Source organism: Pholcus phalangioides, unplaced genomic scaffold (genome assembly GCF_987345545.1).
Source record: "Pholcus phalangioides strain wild (caught in Gottingen) unplaced genomic scaffold, Ppha-v1.0 ptg000001l_1, whole genome shotgun sequence".
NCBI lineage: Eukaryota > Metazoa > Arthropoda > Arachnida > Araneae > Pholcidae > Pholcus > Pholcus phalangioides.
Genome location: NW_028301594.1, coordinates 26,775,480 through 26,800,251, shown reverse-complemented (window position 1 = coordinate 26,800,251; position 24,772 = coordinate 26,775,480). Strand labels below are relative to the sequence as shown.

Here is a 24,772-nt window from a genome sequence, read left to right as displayed (position 1 = left end):
TGCACTTTTCATTCACCAATTATTAAACCTTAAAGAAGAAAAAGAATTGTTGTGGTCTAGAATTTTTAAAAAGTGACAATCTCTTCCCATCTATAGGCCATGTATTATTTTTTAATTGCTTTAAAATTATCTATTTTTATTACAACTACTGATATCAATCGGGCATTGGAAGTGTTTTTAAACTGTAGTGCCTGCCTTGAGCTTTGTGCAAGAAATTTTAATTTTTGAATTGATTCTGGAATTCTCAGACCCTTGCCACAGATTACTGCAGGGGTTCTCGAGTCATCCCCACCCCCGGCTCTGATGTCACTATCTGATATAAAATCTGTGAATTGTATGTAGGAAATTACAGTATATATTACAGAAAGAACGATGTCACTCTCAGCTGTTCATACAAAGTACAAAAGACTGGATCCCAAGCAAAGATGAAAATTATCTTTATCTTCACTTGGTATGCGGTCTTTTGTACTTTGGTATCTATTACTCATTTTAAAAAATTTAACCCTTATAGTGGCAATCCAGAGATATCTCGTCAAACTTGATCTGCTTTATTTCGGTCACCCCGAAATATTTTGGGTTCTTAACACGCGTTCATGTCCAATATGGCAGTTATAATGTGGATCAGACAAATTTTAAAAATCACTTAAAGGGTTAAACATGAAAATGAGTATTTTTACTATAAAAACCCAACTTTTGAGTATATTTCCCCCCGCTAAATATCAATAATTTAACTATTTGATATTTATCTCCCACTAAATACATAAACATCTTTTAATTTTTACTGGAAATTGATACCATAAAAGTATTGTCTGCAGATACCTTATAATAAATGAAATTAGCACCAGCTTACAAAGACGTATATAATGAAATTTATGGTTAATTTGAAAAAGTGGTATTTGGGGTCATGTGTCGATTACCATTGTTCTATCTCCTTTACAATAACTCTGCGTGTTAGATCTAGCGGACATTCTTTTTGACCATATTCATCATCGTCAGAGTATTTTTCAAATCTATTCTTTCCAGAGGTTTCAAAACTGGGTGATTAGTAGAGATGGGACGAATATTCAACTGCTATTCAGTATTTTGTCCTTTTGCTGAGTGTTCGATTCGGCTGAATATCTCGTAAATCTAACAACAAACTAATTTAAAAAATGTATTAATTGAAACTTTTTTCATAAATTAAGAATTTTTAATTCTGTAGGTAATATTAAAATACAATATTTCATTGGTTTTGATTTTCAGTATCATAGCAACAAAAAATCTTTCAATTACCAGTTTTTTAATATTTATTTAAATAATCAATTGCATAATTAAAATTCATTATCAATCATTTGAAATTATCAATAATTTTATTTTAAATTAAAAACACCAATTTTGATGAATTGTGATGAAGTTTAAGAAATTTCTAGTTGGCTGTCTGCCAAAATGCTAGGCTAATATTGTGTTCTGCTATTCAGCCAAATCACTATTCGTCCCATCCTTAGTAATCAGCTATCCCAACAATATTTCTCACTAAGTAGCCTCAAAGCCGAGAATGTTTTTCAAAGAGTCTTCAGCTGTTGTAAAAATTCCCATAGTAGTGTTGATTTAGAATGAGTGGAAAAAAATAAGCATTATTGGTTAATTAACCCAGATTGGTTCATGAGGAAAATTGTTTGATACACACAAAGGGCATTGTGAACCAAAAAAAGTTAGTTAACCACTGTATCAAACTATGTAGTAATTATGCTGAATATAATGTTTTCTTATTTCTGTTTGGTTTTTCGCTAACATAGAAAAACTTTCTGATCATGGAATTTTTTTTTTTTTATTCCAGGTATCAAGTCCGCACTTCAAAGTGCATTTACTAACCAGAGAGAAAAGGCAGCTTTATTTTTTTCAGCATTAGCATCATATAGGTTGAAGCAGCTGAGTCTCCCACCTAATCTGAAGACCTAATCTGGTACACAAATTTCTGTTATTTGAATGAAGAATTCTAATTTATTAATTAATATTTTTAATGAGAATTTTTTTCTGCTCTGGTATAATGGGGAGTAAAAAAAAATTGCCCAGGCCAATAGTTCTTTTCATTTTTACTCTTTACGCAATGATCTTTGATCGTAATTCTTGCTTTCCTAGTGAACTACAACTTCAGTAAGTTCTTGCCCCCCACCTTTTGAATAATTATATGCGGAATTAATAACAATTATCATAGAAAATTTTCCTCATGCTATGAATGATTTTCCTGTATTTATTACCTTTTTCCATATTTGTAGATAATCTTACATAATTCCCAAAATTTTTGTGCAATTTATTAATTTCACGTGCAGAATTTCTGACAAAAATGCCAATCTCCTTTCTTGACATGCAGACATGGAGTCAACTGATCTAATGTATATGAGAATATATGAATTGACATCGAGCCTCCCCCTCAGATTTCCAAGTCTATCACCGCCTGTGGGATGAAGGGACTTTCTCAAAAGAAATATGCTTGGCTTCAAGGAGTTTTGCTGGCATCTATATTATTTTTTGAATTGGCCAACCCTTTCTCACAGTACAACAATTAGTGAGTGAATTCAGATAACATATATGTAGCAGCAGGCTCTCGTGGGGCCATGTAGCCACACGGAACCCAGGGATGCCCAATCTGAGTTGAAAGGGCAAAAAGCTTTTCCTATTCAAAGAGCTTGGTCAGGGGGTGCTAAGTCTTGCATGATTAGAGATTTTTCTTGAGCCACCTCTGCAAGTATGAAATATATAGAAAAGAGTATGCTTCTAGAACTTTGAATGATCTGAAGTTGTAACTCGACTCGTGAATTTATCTTCACAAGAAATTACTTTTGTTTGACATTATAAGAAATGAATAGTTGCCATCATTAATTTATTTACAGTAATTAATATTTTGCCAATTGGGATCTCTTCCAGCTTAGTTTTTGAGGCATGTTACAGACATAACATGAAAATTCAACCATTTACCATCTTTACTTCAACATATGGAAGACTGGTGGCAGCACAAGCAAGAACACGAAACAAACACAATTCTGACAACATAAATACAGTAGGGCCACACATACACTCAGAGCACTCATTCTGGCATTTACCAATTCGATATGAGATTAAATTGAGAAATGTGTAAAAGGTGCATTCCCCAAAGCAGAATGTGCCAAAATCTGTGACGTACGTCGCAGAACAATTAGCTCTGCTGCAGAACAGTTTGGAAGAAATTTAAGAAAAAGTGCAGAAAAAAAACACATGTATGGGGATTTTTACCACAGAACATTTCCAGTCAGCTGAGGGTTTGTCGCAGAACAGTGCTAAACATTCTGCTTTGGGGTGTGCATGCATGTACTATACGATTAAATAGTAGTAGCTGGTCCAGAAGTCTAGACCTGTTTTTTTAAATATTTTTAAAAAGCTGATGAAGACCAACTAAGCGTTTCAAAGAGAAAATTTTTTTTTACTATCTATAAAATTTATACATTCATGCACACCTTTAATGATGCAGAGAATATCAAGCCCTATATATATAATGTTTCCTCCCATGTTATTTGTAACATGGATTTGTAGCAAAGAATAAAAGTAAAAGAAAATATCTTTAGAATCACCTTTTTCAAATGTTTTGTCTTCTCTATCTCTAATAGTCTTTGTTAACTAATTTTTTAAAAACATCCAGAATTTTGGACCACAGTATTTTCTGATCAAAGAACATTACTTGATATTGGCTTGATAACTTGCTAAACGAAATGGTTTTGATTTTTTTTTTTTTCTAAATTATTTTCACTAATTAGACTATAATATGATTCACTAACATCAATTCATTACCAGTCACTAATGTTCTAAACAGAGAAAGTTCTAATCATTCAATATCTGTGTGAATGATTTAACACATACTGAAGTGCCATATTTCTCTCTTGCAGTGATCAATCCCAGGATCAAGAGCTTAGTCTCGTAAAGAGATCCTTCACTTTTGTCATCATCTTGTAATTTGGTGGTGGGTTTTTGCAATTTTGAGTGCAAATAAACTGGTGCTTGCAGATAAGGTTCTGTATCTGTGTTAATTTTACAAAAAAAGAAAGAAAAAATACAAAAAAAAAACCAAAAAAAAAAAACATTAAAGCAAGCACAGTTGGTGCTGATAGTGCTCTAAACTCCATTCCTTCGTCTGTGATATTTTGCTCAATCCTTTCCGGAGTGACGGGTACTACAGGCCAGTTGAGGATTTGCTTCCACAAAAAAAATATTTGAAATTATATAAAGAAAAATAGCTGCTTAATGACAGCAGAGCTTTATAAACAACAGTATCTAATCTTGACAAAAAAAAGTGTATGTGTGGTCTTTGAACTTTCTAACTCTGAATGTTAGGTTGACGATTTTGCAAACAAGGGAAAAAAAGAGCAATATTGATTATATAGTGCACAATTTATTAATGTTGCCGGCCAGTCACAAATAGTCTAGGTCATTTTCAAATGGACTATGCAATGTGGAATGTGTCAAGTTCAAATGAACGACCTCAGAGTACATTAAAGACATTGAATCAGATTCCTTTACAAGGGGCCAAAACTGCTCATTCCGAGATGCGAAGTGGCATCCAGCAAGGGTCAGTCAATAATATATCTCAAAGTATGAATGAAAACCATCCAACTTATCAAGATGTGCAAAAGATGGATTCCACAATGAGGTACAATAGCAACGATGGGTCTAGTCATAATTCCAGTGGCAACTTTCATCCCACCAACGGGAACAACATGTACAGAAGCATTGCTAATACTGTTCATTCCAATAATAATAATGGTAATCAGCTTTCTGCAGGTGCTAATTCAGAAACAAATGGACCCCATGGCCAGGGTTCATTTGGTGCTCAGTTTAACAATTCAGCCAGTGGCCGATCAAAGAATCAAGGAGCGGCTTCCGGTGAGTCAAATTACGTGGGAAATGGCAATAATAACTCGCCTTACTCAGGTTGGCCTGGTTTAAATTCTACCTCCATTACGTCAAACAGCAATGCTGGCAATACTGGAGGGAATGGATGGATCATTCCAAACAACATATCTTCTTTGAAAATCCATGACAATTCAAGTGGTTCAAACACAAAAGAGAGCTTATCCAAAGATTGTGATGAGAATATGTCAGTGGACAACGAGATGTCCTACACAGATTTAGTTGGTGCTACTGGCGGATCTGAAAATGGTGAGAAACAGTCTAATATGAGTAGCAGAAATATGTCTTGGGGGATGCCGTCAAGGCTCGGCCTACTTGGTGGAGGTGAAAACTCCATCAATCCAGTGTCAAATGCATGGAGTGCAAACCAAGGGATTCCAACCAGTTCATCAGCTTCTTCATGGGATGGTGGACGCCAGATGAGTGGAGCTGAGTCTGGGAATAATGGCACAGGTAAAAATTGATGTTGAGCTCATTAAAACAATTTTTAAGTAATGAAGTAATCTTGAGACAATATAGGTGGCGCTTCAGACATTTTTAAAATTAATTTTCTGTGTGAAAACACTGGAATCCATGCTTCACTGGGCATCTTATTTTCCAAAAACCATGTTTGGATTCTAATTAATTTTATGATACAAAATTTTGTCCCAGGGAAATATTTCTACCAGAGTTCTTCATGAAGTTGTGTTTTCTACAATTGCGAACTTTATTGTGTAAGAGAAACAGGACCTTGCCGTTTGAGACTATTCAGAAAATTTGCTGAAGTTCATTATTTGAACAGGTTTTTGTAAATTGAGTATTCTTATTCATTAGACAAGATAATATCTAATTAGATCTAATTCCATCTACCAACAGTTGAGAGGTTGTTAGATCCAGATGCATATTATCTTCTTTCGAAAATGTATCTTATGTCTCAAAAATGGGATACATATCGTCATTGGATGAACATTGGATGAACGGAAACATGTTGATTGGGCTGTCTTAATGCAAGCAAAGTTGTAAATGGCCTAAAGCTGTGGTTTTTCAAAGTATCTTCATTGTGGTTCCTAGGGGCATTGCACAGAGCTGGTGATGTGTGCTTTGAGGCAGTTCACAGATCTTTTTGAGTGAACCTCAGATAAAAGTTGACTAGGATGAAGGAGCCATCGGTGATAAAAAAAAAAAATTGATTCGTCTACTGAAAGGATGGTACTTGAGTGCCTTTGCCCCATAATAACATGTGATTTCCATCCCTAAAGCAGAATATATGGAAAACTGGCATTCGGTGCAGAACAATCTTGAAGAATTTTAAAAGTGTAGAAAACTAATGGGAATTATTACTGCAGAACATTTCCTGTCAGTTGAGGGCTTGTTACAGAACAATGGAAAACATTCTGCTTTGGGGATTTCCATTAATATTATTTGTGACTATATGGTGAAGGTCCCATAATACCGGAAATGACTTTCCATGGGAAATGAGCCTGTTCTATTTTTTCCCGCAAATTTTTTAAGCTGGTTGAATTAGGTGCATTCAAGTTCAATATCTATTATGCCAGTAATTTATTGATCAAGAGTTCTAATTGAAATAAAAATGGAAGAGTGGCGTAAAAAGAAATATTTTCAGAAATTATTTCTATCCCTCAAGGCTCACACTGCTGATCGCCATTGTACTGAATCGCAACAAAATATTTCATTTGGCAAATGAAAGATCAAATTCGCCAAATCATGAGTGCCAATTTGACCTTTTAATGGTCGAACCAGGCAGTTGTTTTAGAATTCCCATTTTATGCTGCGTCAATTTGGCTAAGGTTCTCTCTCATTTGACTACAACTTTTCCCATTTGATTAGCCAAATTGCTGCTATTAGTGAAAAGTCAGGGGGGAACCCTGCTATGATTAATTTATATTTTGGATACTCACTCTGAGGAACCATCTCCTGATGGAGCAATTTATTTTATTTTTCTTCTTTCCTGGTTCAGAATGTTGCCTCCTACATGTTAGTTCCCTTCTGATAAGAGAATCTCTGCTAAGAATTTGTTTTTCTTTGACCTTCATGGAGGTTTTATTTTTTTAGATGTATATTTGTATTTGTCATCGTATTGTAACTATGTTTTATTTAGAGATTTTTTTTCTTGCATAGATATGGTGGTTGATAGTCAGTCAAGTTATTCTGGTGTGATTGGAGCTGTTGGAGGATCTGAATATGCAGATGCAAAATCAAACGAAGGTTATAAGCAAGACTCCCACGGAATGCAGCAACAGCCACCACCTCGTCTTGGGTTATTGGGTGGTGGTGAAAGCTCATTGAATGCTGCATCTACAGGATGGGGCAATCCTGGTGCTACAACTCCTGGAGGTAGTGCAACTTGGGTTGGTGGAAATCCTAGAATGGGTGGAGGTCCTAATGACATGAGCAATACCAATACTTCAGGTAAATTATGTTCACAGTTTTTATGGTAAATTAAGGCTCTGTGCTATTAATCTTGATTTGGTTTAAGGCGTTTAACACAGTTAAGGCTGGACAAATCACACAAAAATAAAAAAAATTTAGGCACCAAAAAGAATTTTTACTCACCAAAAACATTTGTACCTGTAGAAGAAGGTCTGAAATAATTCTTTGGACTTTTATCAGGGTATAGTGACCCTAAAATGACTCATGTTCGCAGATATGCTATGAATTCCGAACAGAAAATTTTAGGTGGCAATATTAATTTTTTAGTCGCCCTGGCCCCTCTGATTTGTCCATCCCTGGGTTAACATTAACACAGTTTCTGGTGCTTGTTAAAATCATGAATAATGTTATCAGTTTTGTCAGAAATCCTGAGTCCTGGTGTGATCACATTAAGCGCAAGAGGCATGGACTGTAATTAGATAGATTTTGAAATTAATTTATGTCAAGTGTTGTGATTTTGGAAACAAGATTTTATGAAATAATTGATATTTTGCGATATAACTGTTATATTTTCTGGATATTATCATGTTTTAGTGCTTTTATAATTGATTTAATGTTTATATTTCTAATATTAGGAATGTCTCCTCCTAAACCACACAACTCATGGGCACAAGCAGCTGGCAAAGGTTTGAATCAGAATAATGGTCCCACCAATAACAGTAACAGTGGTGCAAATGGAAATGGGAGTAATCGTAATAGTATTTCTGGTCCTGAAAACAACTCGAGTGTAGAAGGTAGTGCTCCTATAGCCATCTCAAAATCCCGTGAAGAAATTGCTGCAGAAATTAGAGTCAAAGCTGCTATCAGTGAAGGCTGGGGACAAAAAGTATGCTCTTGTTTGCATTTTAAGAAATAAAAATTAGTTGATCTTTTTTGAATTGTTCTAAAATAAATATTTGAGTTTTTGCACACTGATATTTATGAAATCAAATTTTTAGCACAAATTCTGTTATTCCCATTCTTCAGTGTTGTATTATGCGACCAAAAAAAATTGTATTAAAAACGGTTTTATTTTTTTATTTGGTATTTGCAGCCAGTTAATCAGGACACCCCATGGGATATCCCTCCATCTCCTCCAGCAGCAGATATTGTTTTGAAGGAACCTCATACTGCACAACCAGCACAGCCACCATGGCGTGCACCGGTTAACAACGGTACTGAAATATGGCAGAATAACCTGCGTGTCAATAAAGCTTCGTCGATGGTAGCTCCCACACCCTCAACTCCTTGGGGACATACTCCTGCAACAAATATTGGTGGACATTGGGGAGAAGACGACGACGATGCATCTAACAATACTTGGAATGCTAGTCATACACCTTATTGCAACTGGTCCCAGCCTAACACAAATACTGCTGGTGCCATGTGGGGACCTGGTGCTCCAAACCCTGGTGGTGGACAATCTGGTGATTCATTCGATGGTATGTATTTGTATATGTATATATTTTTGGTTAACTTATTTTATTTTAAGGTTTAATGAGTATCACATCCAGGGTTGTGAATAACCCCAGGTGGGGTTTTTTAATGGAAAAAAGATTCTGCTCCCAGACAAATATCTAAAATAAAGAACTCGACAAATATCCATGGCGACTACAAAAATCTGCATGAAAATTTGGCTGGTAAATAATTTTATTTATTTGTCAATCCGTGACATAAAACATGTCCCAAAATTATAGGGTTAAATGCAATTTTTTAAAATATCAATTTTTCCTAATTGGAAATTCAATTTTTTAAGTATAACGATAAGTAAAAAAAAAAGAGGAAAAAATACTGTTGTTCGAGCCGTTATAATTAAATTTTTTTAATTCATTATAAAACATTATTTATTATGAAACTACTACAGTCGAACTTGGTTAATTTGAAGTCCAAAGTCCAAGGAAAGTTCAAATAATCCTACCAATTGGAACCTAATCATCAACGTTCCCATTGGATAATAATCATCAGTTATTAACATTTCATCATCAGTTTTTCAAAATTGTAATAATTTACAATTATAATAATTTTAAATAATTATTAAAAATTAAAATTATTAACTAAACTACTGATAATTTAATTTTAGCTGCTACATTATTTCACTCTGTTATCAGCATCACCTCAGAATTTCTTGATTATGCTCAAAGCCTGGTTTATAGAAACAATTCATGATCTTCTCATGAAACTTTTTCCCAAATTTTGCTTATCATTTTTATGATATCAAAGAAATATACTTAAATTATAGAGAATTATACATTAAAATTTACAATTTGTATTTTTTGATACTTTCCATACTCTTGATGATGATGAAAAAGATTCAGATTTTGAATGCTACACCTTGATTCATAGGTTGAAAATCATAGTCGGTATCAAGGGATACACATTCTTGATGCTGATGGAGAATTTTTCCGAACTAAATTTGTTTATTCTAAAATCATAATTTTTTCCCCTAACTTTGAATTGTTCAAAATATTAGGGAAGATTTTGAATTAAACAAGAAATTTTAACATTAAATTAGATGGAAAACTCTCTAAGGCAATTTGTAAAAATTTGAATTATCCAAAATGAAATTGAACTATGTTTGAATTAACCAAGTTCTACTTTGTTATTTTAAAATCTGCAGCGAGCCAGAGTTTGCCCATCACTGCTTTAGTAGAAACCTTTGACTTTACAGGAACAAAGCATAAAAAAAGTAATGTAACATGTATAAAAAGCAAGAAAATAATTGATCAAATAATGGAATCAAGATCCTTTCAAAAATCATGGCTTCTGAAACACATTTCCAAATAGAAAGACCCAACCGAGCAGGCAAAATGGGTATCTACCCGGGCAGCAAATCCGACAACCCTGGTATCTTCAGCATTGATTAGGTTTATAATTAAAATTTAACTAATTTATTATTCTGTGTAGATATTGGTATGATTGAAGAAGATTTTGATATGACTTGGATCAATCCAGTAGTGGCTAAGCAGCAGAAGAATGTGAGCTGGTCACCAGCAGCTACACCAAAGAAAGACAACCCATCATCTGGATGGGATATGCCTTCGCCAACTGTCGGTGCAAGGGGCGCTGGAGGAAATTATGACGATGGTACTGCTGTTTGGGGAAATCCTCAACGTCAAGGCAAGGTTTCGCATTGGAAAGACATGCCTTCTGCCAAACCCATCATGAACACCGGCAATAACATGGGTAATCCCTCTGGCCTACCACCTATGTCATTAGGTAATTCCATGCCTCCCAACAGTCCTGGAATGATTCGACTACCATCAGGAGCAGCCGTTGCATGCAAGGCAGACATGCCATCACCCATGTGGGGCAAGGCGCAACCAGTGAATCGCAAACCCGGCTGGCAAGATATGCCTCCTCATGATGCTTCAAATATTGGCACATGGGGTGAAGATGCCATGAGAAACATGAATCCCATGAACATGTCTGGTCCATCTAATGCCGGTGGTTATGGTGGATGGTCTGATCAGAACAATGTTCAACCATATGGAGCTAAACCAAAAGGAAGTTCTAATTGGGCTGATGGACAAGTCGACACCAGTTCATGGCTTGGTCCTTCTAAACAGGTAAATTCAAAGATATTTATTTATAGATCATATTCTCTCTATAACTATTTCTTTTACTTTCTTTTCAAATGAACATTCAGCAAAGCTGTTGTCTATCTCGCTTGCATCATACACCCCACCTAGCATCGAGCAAAATACAGCAGAAGTAGACATATATGTGTGTGCTAGCGTGGTAGTTAACATGGTTTGTAATCGGTCTTTCTGATACAAGACTTCCTTTTGATCATTTTCATTCTTACATAATGGCAATGCTTTATAGCTATGATCTCATTGGAGAAATTCAAATGCTACAATACGAATAGTGCATGATAAGCTCATGCAGATGTGTATAGTAGAATCCCCCTCAAAATCTGTGCATACTGGTTTGTTTGTGATAAAAGCCAGGGAAGACTTGCAGAGCCAAAAGCAAGCTCATAGAAGTCTGAAATTGGTTGTAAAGGCTACTTATTAGGCTTATACTTGTAGTGAATTTTGGCATTTACTAACACTATTTGATGGCTGCTGTGGTGATAGAGTGGTCATAGTGACGGACTCGCATCGCGAGGATCCGGAGTTTGAACCCTACCATCGCCATAGTTGTGGTCAGCTGAAGTTTGTTTTCTGTGGTTCCCAATTTTGAGGCACAAGTGTGTGCCGATCTCCCCGTTAAAAAGTCTCGCCGCTGAAAGCAACAGGCCTACAATAGTATACTATTCAATCATTACACTCATGCATAGTTAGAAAAATTGATGGCAGCACTACGCATAACAAACATTACAGAGAAGGAAAAACTTCACTTAAGTTTCATTACACACACACACATTCCAACATGTACCAATTTATTAGAAGTTCCGTAGAGGAATACAGACTAGGTGCGTGTCTGATTTAGTAGTACTCGCACTATTTGCATCTATGTGAATTTAAACTACAATTATAATTACTAATTGCTGCTGCAGGGAGTTCCGCACAGAAGGGTTGGCTCACCAACCTCTAAATTAGTATAAAAAAACCAAAAATGCCAAATGCTGCCATTCAGAATCAGTGATAAATTGTAGATCACAGTCTAATTGGTCCTTGTATGCATGAAATGACTGCGGTGCGACAAAAATGATTAATTACTGATGTATTGTAATTCTGTGAGTAATTGAGTCGGCACTGCCAAAAAAAGTTATTTAAAAGTTTGCAAATATTTCCATTCGTCAGACTTGTTTTAGCTTAATTTGGTAAATCCTAGGTGTTGCCGTTCTCCGGGATTTTTTATTTTGCCGCAACAAATGTAGAAAACTGTCATTTGCCAGATGGGAATTTTTTTTATATTTCTTGAGAAGTGGATAAGAAAGATAAGAAAAATATTTAACATGAAAATGTTTTTGGTGACCCATATTTTTTTCCTGCATGATAATTTTCTTCCAATTTGCATCATTTGAATTTTCCATAAGTTTCAAATTTTGTATTTTTGTATTTTTTCTGGAGTAGGCTGTTAAAAAAATGAACAAATCAATATGGTGTAAACAAATATTTTTGCCCGATTTTCTCTGAATTTTTTTTTTCCTCATTTGTATTGATCTTTTCTGTTATAGTGTATATTGACCTACAAAGAGAGGATTTATGTTGTAGTTCTGTATTTTTTTTAATAGCTATAGTAAAAAAAAAAGTAGAGGGAATTAGCATGCTTGTTATTAATTTGCATGAAAATTTTGCAAGATAATTGTGAAATCATAATTATTAATTACATAATGGCTTCCACCCTGTACTAGCACACTGTGCATGCCACTGATATTTTACGAATTATTTGACATTTGACCAGCTGAAATATCAATCCTCGTGCCACAGAAATTTTAATTCATTCAATTTTGACACTGATGGGGATGAGAGAAGGTTATCAACTATATATTTGGTGTTATTCTAAAGAACAAATTGACTTTGTAATTCGGAATTTATTAAGATGCACACATGTTATGAATCTCAACTTCCCTATAATTTGCAGGTTTAGAAACAAAATCAAAATTTATTATTTACAACTGTTTTCTTACAAAAGCTTTAAATAAAAACTTTCTTTAACCTTACAAAAAAAAAAAAAAGTAGAAGATAACAGTATGGCATACAAGGTCCAGTATTGCATTTCTTTTTATGGAATACTGGATTAGAATGTTAATCCCAAGATTTAAAAACATCTTAACTTAATTTGTGTATATTAAAACTTGGGAAATGAAATTTTATTTCACAAATTATATATATATACATATTTTATTTTGGAATAAAGACAGCTGTGGATTTACGAGAAATGTTATCCCTTAAAATAAGCATAATTTGCATGTGGGGAGTTTAGGAGAATTTTTTTAAAAAATTGCAAAATTAGCATTGCCAGGTTAAATATGCAGGAAATTATACTGGATATATAGAATAATAATCTAATTACATCAAGTGCCAAGTTAATAACTTAATACAAAACATTTTTGTTGATAAAACAGAAGTGTGCTGCTGTAGTACGGATATTTTTTTAAAATAAGATTTCCTCTGTGAAATGCTTATGGAATTCAAATTCCGGGGACAGGATAAAAATCCATTTGTATAAATTTCAATTTAAAAAAAAACTTTTTTAATTAAATATAAAGTATATTGTTACATTACTCGATGCATGTGCTAGTTTCATCCCAGTATGAGAAGTTCTCAATTTCTTTCACGTGCAGACATAATATTAGTCCACAGTAGAGAAATGAAATATTTGAGCATTTGATGAAAATATCAAAATGCTGTTTTACCTACAATGCAAATGTATCAACTATATGCATCAAATTAAATATCAATTTGAGTTTTAATAAAACTTTAATTTATCTATTCCAAAGACTATGTGCAGAAAATATAATTGGAATTCTTTATCATATTATTCTTAGAATTTTATTCTGCTGATTATGATATGGAAATCTTTACATAAAAAAATTAGTTCTAAACCGGCAATAAGGAACTTACCTCTGTAATTTCAGTTTCCTCTGCAACCATAATTCTAAACAGCAGAATCATCAAACTACCACTTAAATGACAAAAATAATTTCATAATTGTTTTCCTCAATTCAAATGCAACAATTTTATAGTTTACAACCAAATGAAAAAAAAAACATTTTTAGCAACAATAAATTTTTAATTGTATAAAGCTGTCTACATAATATTCCTTTTATTTGCTCTTGTAAATCCAATTTACTGTGTTTAATGGGAAAAAGTAATAAGGGGAATCTATTTTGAATTATGTTAGACCTAAATTTCTTCTGTTATATCTCCCCATAATTTCAAATTTGTTCAGTTGTGAATTCGAAAGCTTTTCTTTTGCTAGTTGTCTATGCTGGTGGATAGTTCTGAATAGAATAACTTTATCGTTATATACAGTGTAACATCCATGGGATAGGACATGTTACATTTGGTGGTTGGTGCTGATTCTCTCTGCTTTTCTTCTCCCTTTTTTATTCTTCCAGAGAAGCTCTTGCTACTCTCTGTAATGCATATTTTGTTTATTGAGAACGTTAGGTGCTATTATTACTTGTTGATAACTTATTTTGCACTTGATTCTGCTTGACTTTGCTTAGCGGGGTGATATGATGCAAGAAGTGCTTGATGGCATGTCAGGAAATACATGGCCAGATGGCTCGAAGGATAGCTCCATTGGTTACTGGAATGCAGAAGGCCCTAACCCATCAGCCCCTGTTCAGGGTTGGGCTGGGCGTAAGCTAAAGGTAAACTATAAACGAATGGAATGCCATTTAATCCCATTTGTTTTTTTTCTTAACAATTTTCTTCAAAGCAGTAATATTTTTTCCCTTTATGATCCACACGTTATCCTACAAGGTTTTGAGTTACCACAGTGTTCTGCCAAATCAGATCAAAAGAAAAAAAAAATGGCCTTAAAAAGTCAATTTTAGTAATGTGATCGTATAAATGCAATGCCTCTTATAGAACTTGGTCTTGTAGTTGCATCTGATTTTAAGAGTAGATGCTGACTAAGTTTTGTCAGATTTTTTTCTTCAAAAATTGTTTTTTTTTTTTTTAATTTCATAGAAAATTGAAACTGCTTAGCTATTGCTGTTCAGTCTCAAAATGTGCAGAGAACTGCTATTATCAAATATTGATTATTTACGTGCTACTCATCAGATCACTCTCCTATCATTCAAGTAGAAATTCTGTTTTTAAAGCTTGTGTATTTTAATCTAACTCTATTTCCTTCATGAAATGCTTTAAAAGTTATATTACAATTATAGTAGGGGATTTGTGTGTTTTATCTGTATCGTGGGCTTCACAAATCAGAGGGAAAAGGTTTCAGCTAAATTTTATAGCAGCCAAGCATAAATTTTTTTGTATAGTAATGAATAAACAATCAACAAATAAAATAGAAAACACGTAAACGACAGAAGTATAAAATTAACTCCTACTTTTCGTGACTTTAAACCCCTTTCTATATTGACAGATAAACCAACATAAATTCTGAAAATTTAGTGTTATTCTCAGATTTGAATTTAATTATTGCACTTAAAAAATTATAGGCACAGATACCAATTTTTTTAGTTACCTTTGTGACCCAGTCCCTGGGATTTGCAAAGCCTTTGTGTCTGCTAGCCATACTTTTAAATAAAAAAAGTAGAGAAGTTTTTCAAAGCATGTTCATTTTATTTTATCCATATGATTTATATGAATGATTTGATACTTTAAATGTATATGAGAATATTTTTGTGTTTATCATGGAGAGAATATATTTTATGAAGTACAGCTAAGCATAATTGACTATACCACAGCATTCAGTTGTTACAAATTAATTAGTGCCCCTGTTAATCCACAATATAAAAACAATGTGGAATTTATATGCAAATATCACGTATAAGAAAGTTTTCGAGGCAGGCATTCACATTCTATCTTTTGTTTACCGAAAACTGGATTAACAGAAGGAAAAAAAGGTAAGGTAGAGAAAGGTAAAAGAAAAACACAATGAATACATTGTCTTTTGCTGCTGATTGCATATTAGCGTCTAGTTTTAACTTTCTAATATAATCTTACAATTACAGTTGAAGTTACCATTGGCTTAATTAAAAATCTCCAACCCTGCGGATGCTTATACAGTACCCATTGCTAATAAAATCACTGGTTAGTCCATTGTTTTTAAAATCAAATTGCTAAAACAAAATTGGATCAATATCGCATAAAATTTTCAAAATCAATTTATCTACTAAAAATCTGAGACCTAATAGAGATTTAATCCAGTGAATTTTGATTGATTCTATTTTTGGCGTCTGGATGAGGGAAACGGAGTCTTCTACTTCCAAACCAAGCACAACCTTGGTCTATTTAATACTGTCACTTTGGGCAATTTAATACTGTAAAGAAAGACTGGCAGAATTGGCAAAAAAAATTTTGATTTAGAAATCATAAAATTAAGCTATAGCTGACCAGGATGATGAAGATTGGAAGAAAATCAATAAATTCACCTATCACATCTGCATCTAATGTCCAGACTGCTTTGTTCTTAGACAAACATCAGAGCAAAGAGGTGCTTAATGAGGAACTTAATATAAATTTTTGCACAAAATTGAGAAAATAGTAACACATTACCAAACAATAATCTAAGGGAGAGATATAGACTGCTTTTTCTCAGCCCAAGATATCAAGGGAACAGATATTTTTCTGGATGTTATGCTGAGGTGAACTCGGAATGAAAAGTCATCTTGTCTTACCCCAGTGGAGACAAGATGACTTTCCTTTCCGAGTTCACCTTAGGATAATACGCTAAAAACATCTGTTCCCACAATAATCTAAGTCCTCAAGAAAATGTAAGCATAATTTCTCTGAGAACATTTTGAGTGCTTTTCATGCACTGTAATGTGTATTAGTTTTTAAGCAATTAATTAGTAATAAATTACTTGTTATTAATGGAGGGATTTAAGTCAAATAAGTTTATCAGTGTATAATGCCTTATGTTTCTACTACATAGAATTTTCCTTTAAAAAATATTTTTTAAATTTTAGTTAGGGATTCGTCTATGAAAAAAATCAGCTGCTTCATAAATTCAAAATTATCAGGATAAAAATAATTTAAATAAGCCGTTGGTACTGTTTAGATGGAGCTTCTTGCAAACTTGAATAGGCATCCACAAATTTAATTTTTCCGGCCCCACTGAGGAAACATTTTCAGTAAATTTTTCTTAGTACAATACTCAGGTTACATTCTAAACTTTTCTGAATGAAGTTATATTTTTTAAAATCTAAAATTTTGAATACTGAATTTTGGAAAATTCAAAATTTGGATATGTAATTTTCTTCCTTAGGTAACAACCATCTATCTAATGTACGTACCGACACACCCAGATTTACCTATAGACACGATGCCACAAAATGCTTAATGAGTTTTTTTTCTTTTAACAATCACATAGTTATCACAAAAAAATGAGTAACTTTGCCTGGTTTTAATTTATACAAAAATTGCCACGTTTTTAAGACAAATAAATTACACTGGGCGAATGATCGACGCGTTTCGGCTCTTCAATGGAGAGCCGTCATCAGGACCTCGTGGTCAGAACTCACACGAATGAAGAGTGATGTTTACGTCTGGTCGTCCGAAGAGTTCGCCTTTGTATTTGCTGCGTCCGAGTGGTCTTTGGATGCGAATTGGGGAGCCATCTGTTGTTCGCATCCAAAGACCACTCGGACGCAGCAAATACAAAGGCGAACTCTTCGGACGACCAGACGTAAACATCACTCTTCATTCATGTGAGTTCTGACCACGAGGTCCTGATGACGGCTCTCCATTGAAGAGCCGAAACGCGTCGATCATTCGACCAGTGTAATTTATTTGTCTTAAAAATGTGGCAATTTTTGTATAAATCACATAGTTGCCGACCAATTTTGTATCTAAAAAAAAAAAATTAAAAAACACTTGTAGGACCTATAACTTCTTTATAACTTTACAATCGTGTTATATTTTTTTTACAGAAAACCAAAAATAAAACGCTATTTTGTAGGGAAATTTGGAGAAAGACAAAATATAAATAAAGAATAACAAAAATTTAAAAAATGACATACCCTCTAACACAAATGATTGTGTCTGAAGGTACAATGTAAGTCATTTTGTTGTTTAAAAGGAGATTTTGATGACTTTAACCAAAAATGTTCGTCAAAACCTCAATTATAAACTACACTTATGACAAATAATCATAAAAAAATTGGAGGGAAAGAAATGTATGTACTACTTGTACTTTGACCTTTAAAAATGAGTAAAAATATTATATTTACTTTTCCTGAGTCTTCCGTGAGCCGACTTTTTGTCAGCAAGTGTCATCTGCTAGGAACCCCCATCGTACATTCCAACCTGTTTCTGAATTTTAAAATGAAATGTCCGTAGGTACAACTATCCATATGAACAGCTATTAAATGCATCATTTATATTTAGCCATAAAATAATTTCCAAATCAAATAGATTCATCAGATTCTTGAATATGTTTTTTTTTTTTTTTTTTTTTTTTTTTGCATAACTTGTCTTACTCAATGAATTGTTACTTCTAAACTTATTTTTGGGAACAAACTAGTATTTCTCCTCAATTGCTGTTTCCAAAAGGGTTTTCCCCCAGTGATTGTATTTTAGGTATTTTGAGTTTCATTAAAAACAAGTGAGTTTAATATAATTGAATGTGCATGATTCTTCCATATGCAGTGTGAAATAACTTGTTTATGTGCATGATTTCATTGAATTTCAGGGTGGAAAACCACTTACACGTGATCTCATATGGGCCAGTAAACAATTTAGACTTCTCATTGAAATGGGTTTCAAGGTATGTGCACATTTATATACCTAATTATGTGATTCTAGTTATTATCAATTACTTTTTGATGACATGATTGATTGAATAAAATTTGGTATAGAACACAAAAATGATCATGAACTTGAATGAGAAGGAAAAATACCATTAATAATAGTCGAACCCTGTTGTAGGTGTACCCCTTCCCCGATTTAGCACCAACCCAAAATTTTCAGTGAACAAAACTTTCATATTTAGGGATTACATACGTTAATTTGATTCAATATAACGCCAAACTTGTAGCATCAGAGATCTGTGAGTCAAATGGTGGTGTTACATCAGGGTTCAACTTCATATATATATGTGTGTGTGTGTGTATATATATATATATATTCTGCAACAATGTGCTAAATAATTTTTTTCAACAGCATTTTTTGAAAACGTAGCCTACACGTGAGAACGTATTTTACTCAGTTCTGGAGATATAAGATGTTCTATTTATTGATATTTTTTGAAGCAGCCAGTCAGGAAATGATCAATTGTTCTTGGGATTCTCAGATTCATTTATCTCTTTCAGAAAGAGGATGCAGAGAATGCTCTAAGAAACAGCAACATGAATTTCGATGAAGCTTTAGGTAACTGTCTCATTCTTTGTGTACAACACTTTTATTTTTTTTTTTTTTGGAACATGTTTTATCATTTGTCAATAAGCTTCCTCAAGCAGTTTTTTTTCTCCATGTGATATAACCAATGTGTTATTTTTAGTTGAACTTAGATCTGCCGGGCCATTGGATTCTGGCATGGTGGACATTGATGGTTTTCCTGGACGTAAGGTGCGACCTGCTAATGTTCCTGATGACATAACTATGTCTGATAACATATTGGATCCCACATTTGGTGGAAATTTTCATACCAATGGTGGTTTCCAGGCTGGAGGAAATTTCCAAGGTATTGGTGCATTCAAACCTCAAGTCAAGGTGAGAACTCTTTTTAATACTAGATCTATTTTATGCACGAATATCAGATACAAGAAGTTTGACATTGGCTTAGAACTATATAAATATGACATAGACATATTTTTAAAAATATGCATTTTACAATAGGTTGGCGGACCAAATAATCTACTTAATGCAGCCTTGAGTGGACAAAATTCTAACCTTGGCTCAATTGGAAACTTCAATCCCGGATTATTTCAGAAGATGATGCCTCAGCAAAACCCATTGCAACCATTTGCTGCTGTAAGTTATTCAAACATAATAATATCCTTATATAATTGTATGAATTCTCACGTTTTTATTGTAATATATAGATAGAATCAGTATATTTCTGCTATTAATAATAATATCATTGTTATTTTTCTTACCTATAGCAATCTAACAATCAAGGAAACAGGGTTGGCCAGAACAGCTTTCCATCAGCATCTCAGCTGCGACATCTTGTTCAGCAGATTCAGATGGCTGTCCATGCTGGACATCTGAATCCTCAAGTAAGAGCATTTGGGATCTTCAATAAAAACTAATTAAATTTTAATTAAATAATAAATGAGCACAGGGAATTTATGAATTTTTACAATTAAACTCATATTAATGTTGATGGAATGATAAGTGAAAAATTAATATGCAATTAATTAAGATGCAATTAGATTCGAGTCCTATCACCTGACATAAAAGTCTTCATTAACCTATTTTTGATTGATGGTGAGTTTGCGTAATGTTAAAATTTTTTTCTTCTAATACTTATCACTCAAATTTTTGTATGACAGGGAACTCTAAAAGGTCTGATGAGTGTCGTATTTCTTGAAATTGTTTTGCTATGAAATTTAATTTTTTATTATTTTTCAAAAATTTTATTCTGATTGTCTATCTGAAGTTTTTTTCTTCCATGACCATTGAATAGGATTATTTTAAATTTAGGGATATAATTAATATAGGATATAATTTAATATAGGATTATTTACTTAATATTTCAAGAATAAAAAAAATAATTTTCCTCTTTTTTTTTTTATTACATAGTACATGAAGTTTCCTAAAATAATTATTAATTATCTTAATTAAACTAAGATAATTAATTTACATTAGGGGTCATTCATGTATTACGTCAGCATCAATGGGGGGGGGGTGGGGAAGGGTTTCTGATTTGCTGACTTTTGATGACAAGTGGGGGGTTTGGATGATGCTTGCGTAATCAACCACCCTTTATGAAGATATAAAATATTGTTAATGACATCTTATTTGTAGTGCCAAAAATGGAAAAACCTTTCAATACCTCACAGGAAATATCACAAAAATTCAATGGTTTCATTTGCATTTTGTTTGTTGAGAAAAACTTGAGAAAAATTAGAATTAGAAAAAAATTTTCAGAAAAAATTCTTGAGAAAAATTAGCCACAATATTAAATTTTTCAAAATAATATTATAAATTACTTAAATAACTAATTCGAATTTCATCACCGATGCTTAAATCCTGAGTATTCTTATATTGTTCTTCTGAATATTTGAAAAAAAAAACCCCGTAACTTTTCACTTTTTGAAAAGTGAAGAGTTATGGTTTAACAAACTTTAACTGAACTGACTAAATTTTAACAAACTGAAAAAGTTTTGTTTCCCATATCTGAGCAAAACAGATAATAGCTAGACATCGAGTCCAACTCTCTAATAGTTGTCTAAAAGAGAAGAACCAAAATACTAGATAAGTGTTTCTCAGAGTCTCTCAAGGGCATCGCCAACCTTGTGAGTTCTGGTGACCCGGGCGCCGGACCACGGGGGACGAAAATTTCACTCTTTAACTTCTCCCCAACATTAAAAGGGGACCTTCTTAACGTGTGTTTGCCCCGGCTGACCAAGCAGCTGGTTGCGGCCTATGATACCATACCTCTGTCAACAATCAGTCAATTAGTCGATCATCAAAGTTTAAGGCTTTTGAGATGACAATATGCAATGAAAAACAATTACAGTGATACATTTTTGTGCTCCAAAATAATTACATCCATTCAATGTATAGAAATGATCATTCTCGGAAGAAGGTCTTGAGAAAGACATTGACCTGCGTTTTTTCTTTTTTTGTTTAATGTTGAAAGAAAAGCTTAAAGGAAATTTCCCACGAGTGACCATCATTGTATGTGGGTGAGTTCACTAAAAATGCCAATATTCCCACCCCTAGTAATAACACATAATGCTCTCAATGTCTAATCAGTGTTGGTCATGTAACATCCCATGTCAAGCAAACATTTAGCATGCTCCAGGAAAACAAAATCGTCCGTCCTCTCATTTTCATGTTTTTGCTCAAGTTGGAATTTTTCACTCCTCTGAGGCCTCCTCTGATATCAGTCTGCGCTCTCTTTCATCACAAGAGACGTGATCCAGCGATTTTGCTGCAGTTTCGTTGTGTTCTTATTTGTTTGAAGCCTTTGCTCGTCTTGTTTTACTCTGTTGAAGCTTAAGAATAAATAGTTTTTGTTCATATTCACTATAGCTGGTGCTGGTTTGGCACCGTGGGGGGGGGGGGGGGTAAATATTCACCCTTTCTCTTACTTTGACCACTCGTTCTTCATTACGGATGAGAATGATGTATGCCAAAATTCACACTCAACCCATGACCAAGTACAATGAGTAGTAATTTTTCCCTCTTGTTCTGTATTTTGTTATCAGTATTATTTATCGTTAACGCCACTTTCATCCAAGGTAGTAACTACAATTTTTATGAGGAAGGGTAAACATGATTTTGTGACCCTCCACTTAAATTCTGATGATTTTATAACGGTATTTTTGTTCTTCACTGATATTTGGCGCCCAGGGCAGTTGCCCCCTCCCCAGTTCCGGCCTTGATTTCATCTAGTTTTTTACTAGTTTCTGTTGACAGTTTCTTGCATTTCATGAATTTTAATGTGAATACTTAAACGAGAAATCAGTGATACTGTGTACTAGTTTTCAAGATTAAAACACCTGTATTAGTGAAATATGGTAGTCTAGGTCGGTAAGATACTCGCGAACTGTGCCACGAGATTCTCAGACATGTCATGTGTTCAATACCCTCTTTTGTCCTTCACTGTGATTTTTGCTGACACAAGGAACTATTGCGAAAACCGTGCCATGATGATCAAACAGCACATGGCTATTGGAGAAAGTGTGCACACCAAACGTTTGGCATTCAAACCCCTCTCGGTGAGAAACAAAATAGCCGTTCAGAATCGGCTGTGAACTGTATAATTAATGGTCTAATTAGTTTATTGAAAATGAGAAAAATGAATGTGCATAACTAGGATGACCACATTAAAAAAAACTGACATTTCCATTGATCCATAGCTCATGTTAAAATAAAGAATTCACAATTTAGAAATTTCAAAGCAAGCTTGACAAAATTAACATTTTTATTAAAACGATAGAAATAACTGAATATTATGAAAAATAATTCTGCCCCGTAAAATATGGATCATATGGTCACACTATGTGTAACTCACAAATATATTTTTTCACACCTTTATCTACTGCAAGTGTGTTCTTCTTGTTTCGCAGAGCGAATGCGGACTTCTAGGACACCCTGTATATTGAAGAAATATTCAAAATTTGTTAAGGGTTCCACGGAATAGCCTCGTTACAATCAAGGTTTCCACACAGGCTTTCACGTTGCAAAACCCTCCCTTACAGAGCCACTTTAATGATCTCTAAATGTTTCATGGATTCTTCAAGTACTCTGAAAATGTTTCCTGGCTTCTTAAGTGCTCTGGAACTGTGCCACGAGTCACTCAAGGATTTGCCACGAATCGTTTAAGTGTTCTGTAACTGTGTCGCAGGTTACTTAGGTGATCTTTGAGGCCTACCTCAGTGATCTGAAAATGTGCCATGGGCCACTTAAATGCTCTGGAATTTTGCCACTGGTCATTTAAGCGATTTTTAAATGTGCCTCTTAGTTCATTTTTACAAAGTTAGGTTTGAGGGGGGCAAGCCACATCAGATAAACTTCAGGGCCACATTTGGTCCGCGAGTCAAGAGTTTACCATATATGGCTTGAAGAGTAGATCGCAATGAATTTTTTGAAGAGAAATTTGAGTTTTTACCCTTGAAATAGCACTGCAATTGACAGAAATCAATTATAATAACATAAAGGTATTTTCTTTCAAAATTTTAATTTTTTAAAAAAATATTTTTTTGCTTTAAAAAATGATTTTTTTTTCTCCTGGGGGGGGGTCACACGAGCCCCCTATGCCCCCTCCTGCGTATGTTTCTGATCCCACCAATATGTGGTTGGGGGCAGTGATGACAAAATTTTGTTGACAGGGATGGAGGGGTTAGAGTTATGCTTCTTTTTGCTGACGGGAGAGAGGGTCAAAAATGACTAAAAATTTGCTTACGTAATACTTGAACGACCCTCTTAATTAGAAAATTGATGGAACTTTCTCAACTGATATCCAGTTTTTTGAAACTTCAAAAATGTTGTTTAAGTAGCCAGTCATCATATATAAAACAAATTGTGCGATTTGGTCGTGAATTGTATGAGTGGTCAAAAATGGGTAAGAAATTAGTCTGAAAGTAATTTCAGCGTGGAATGAAAAGCAAAAAGGTTGGAGGCGAAAGAAAATTTTGCCTCTGACATTTCATTCCCGGTGCATTTCGCCCCTGACATTGCACCCCAGCCCTTTCGTCTTTCCTGACCGTGTGAGTGACCAAGAAAAATTACAGTAAGTAGGTGAATGGCAGTCTGACCAAGTGGATGGCTGAGTGAGTACGTGAGTGAATGACTGAGTGACCAATTGAATGGAATGAGTGACAATATGTGATCGTATGAGACCAAGTGAGTGGGGTCACTCGTATGATCAAGCACTTGGTAATTCATAGTCACTCAATCACTCATATGGTGACTCACTAACTCAGTCACACATGCTCACTCACCCACTGGTATAGTCACTCACATTGTCAGGCACTTACTTTATCACTCATATGTTCAGAGCAGGTAAAATGTACTGGGGACGAAACATACGTGGGGCAAAATGTCAGAGGCAAAATTTCTGAATTTTAGGCATTCATATAAGGCTCTCCTCTTGGCACAAGGTATTTGAATTTTTGTACCCTTGTCAAATGAGGTCACCCAGGGTTTGAGGAACAAATTTTTCCCAGTCATTAGATGAACTCAGCAATAGA

General features: G+C 34.1%; 1 protein-coding gene across 3 annotated transcripts in view; it reads left to right on the top strand.

Moving 5' to 3' along the window:
* LOC149090230 (protein Gawky-like) overlaps positions 1 to 24,772 on the top strand; it is a 50,745-nt gene that overhangs the window by 17,225 nt on the left and 8,748 nt on the right. The window contains exons 2-13 of one of the 3 annotated variants that reach the window (XM_089233055.1): positions 1,817 to 1,942; positions 3,897 to 5,370; positions 7,036 to 7,326; positions 7,923 to 8,173; positions 8,381 to 8,768; positions 10,231 to 10,892; positions 14,450 to 14,596; positions 18,598 to 18,672; positions 19,217 to 19,274; positions 19,405 to 19,616; positions 19,743 to 19,877; positions 20,009 to 20,125. In XM_089233055.1, the coding sequence (XP_089089181.1) occupies positions 4,446 to 5,370; positions 7,036 to 7,326; positions 7,923 to 8,173; positions 8,381 to 8,768; positions 10,231 to 10,892; positions 14,450 to 14,596; positions 18,598 to 18,672; positions 19,217 to 19,274; positions 19,405 to 19,616; positions 19,743 to 19,877; positions 20,009 to 20,125 (3,261 nt within the window). In that variant the 5' untranslated portion in view covers positions 1,817 to 1,942; positions 3,897 to 4,445. Of the gene's footprint in view, positions 1 to 1,816; positions 1,943 to 3,896; positions 5,371 to 7,035; positions 7,327 to 7,922; positions 8,174 to 8,380; positions 8,769 to 10,230; positions 10,893 to 14,449; positions 14,597 to 18,597; positions 18,673 to 19,216; positions 19,275 to 19,404; positions 19,617 to 19,742; positions 19,878 to 20,008; positions 20,126 to 24,772 lie in introns of those variants that run through there. The other 2 variants (XM_089233063.1, XM_089233071.1) reach the window with 2 other exon arrangements.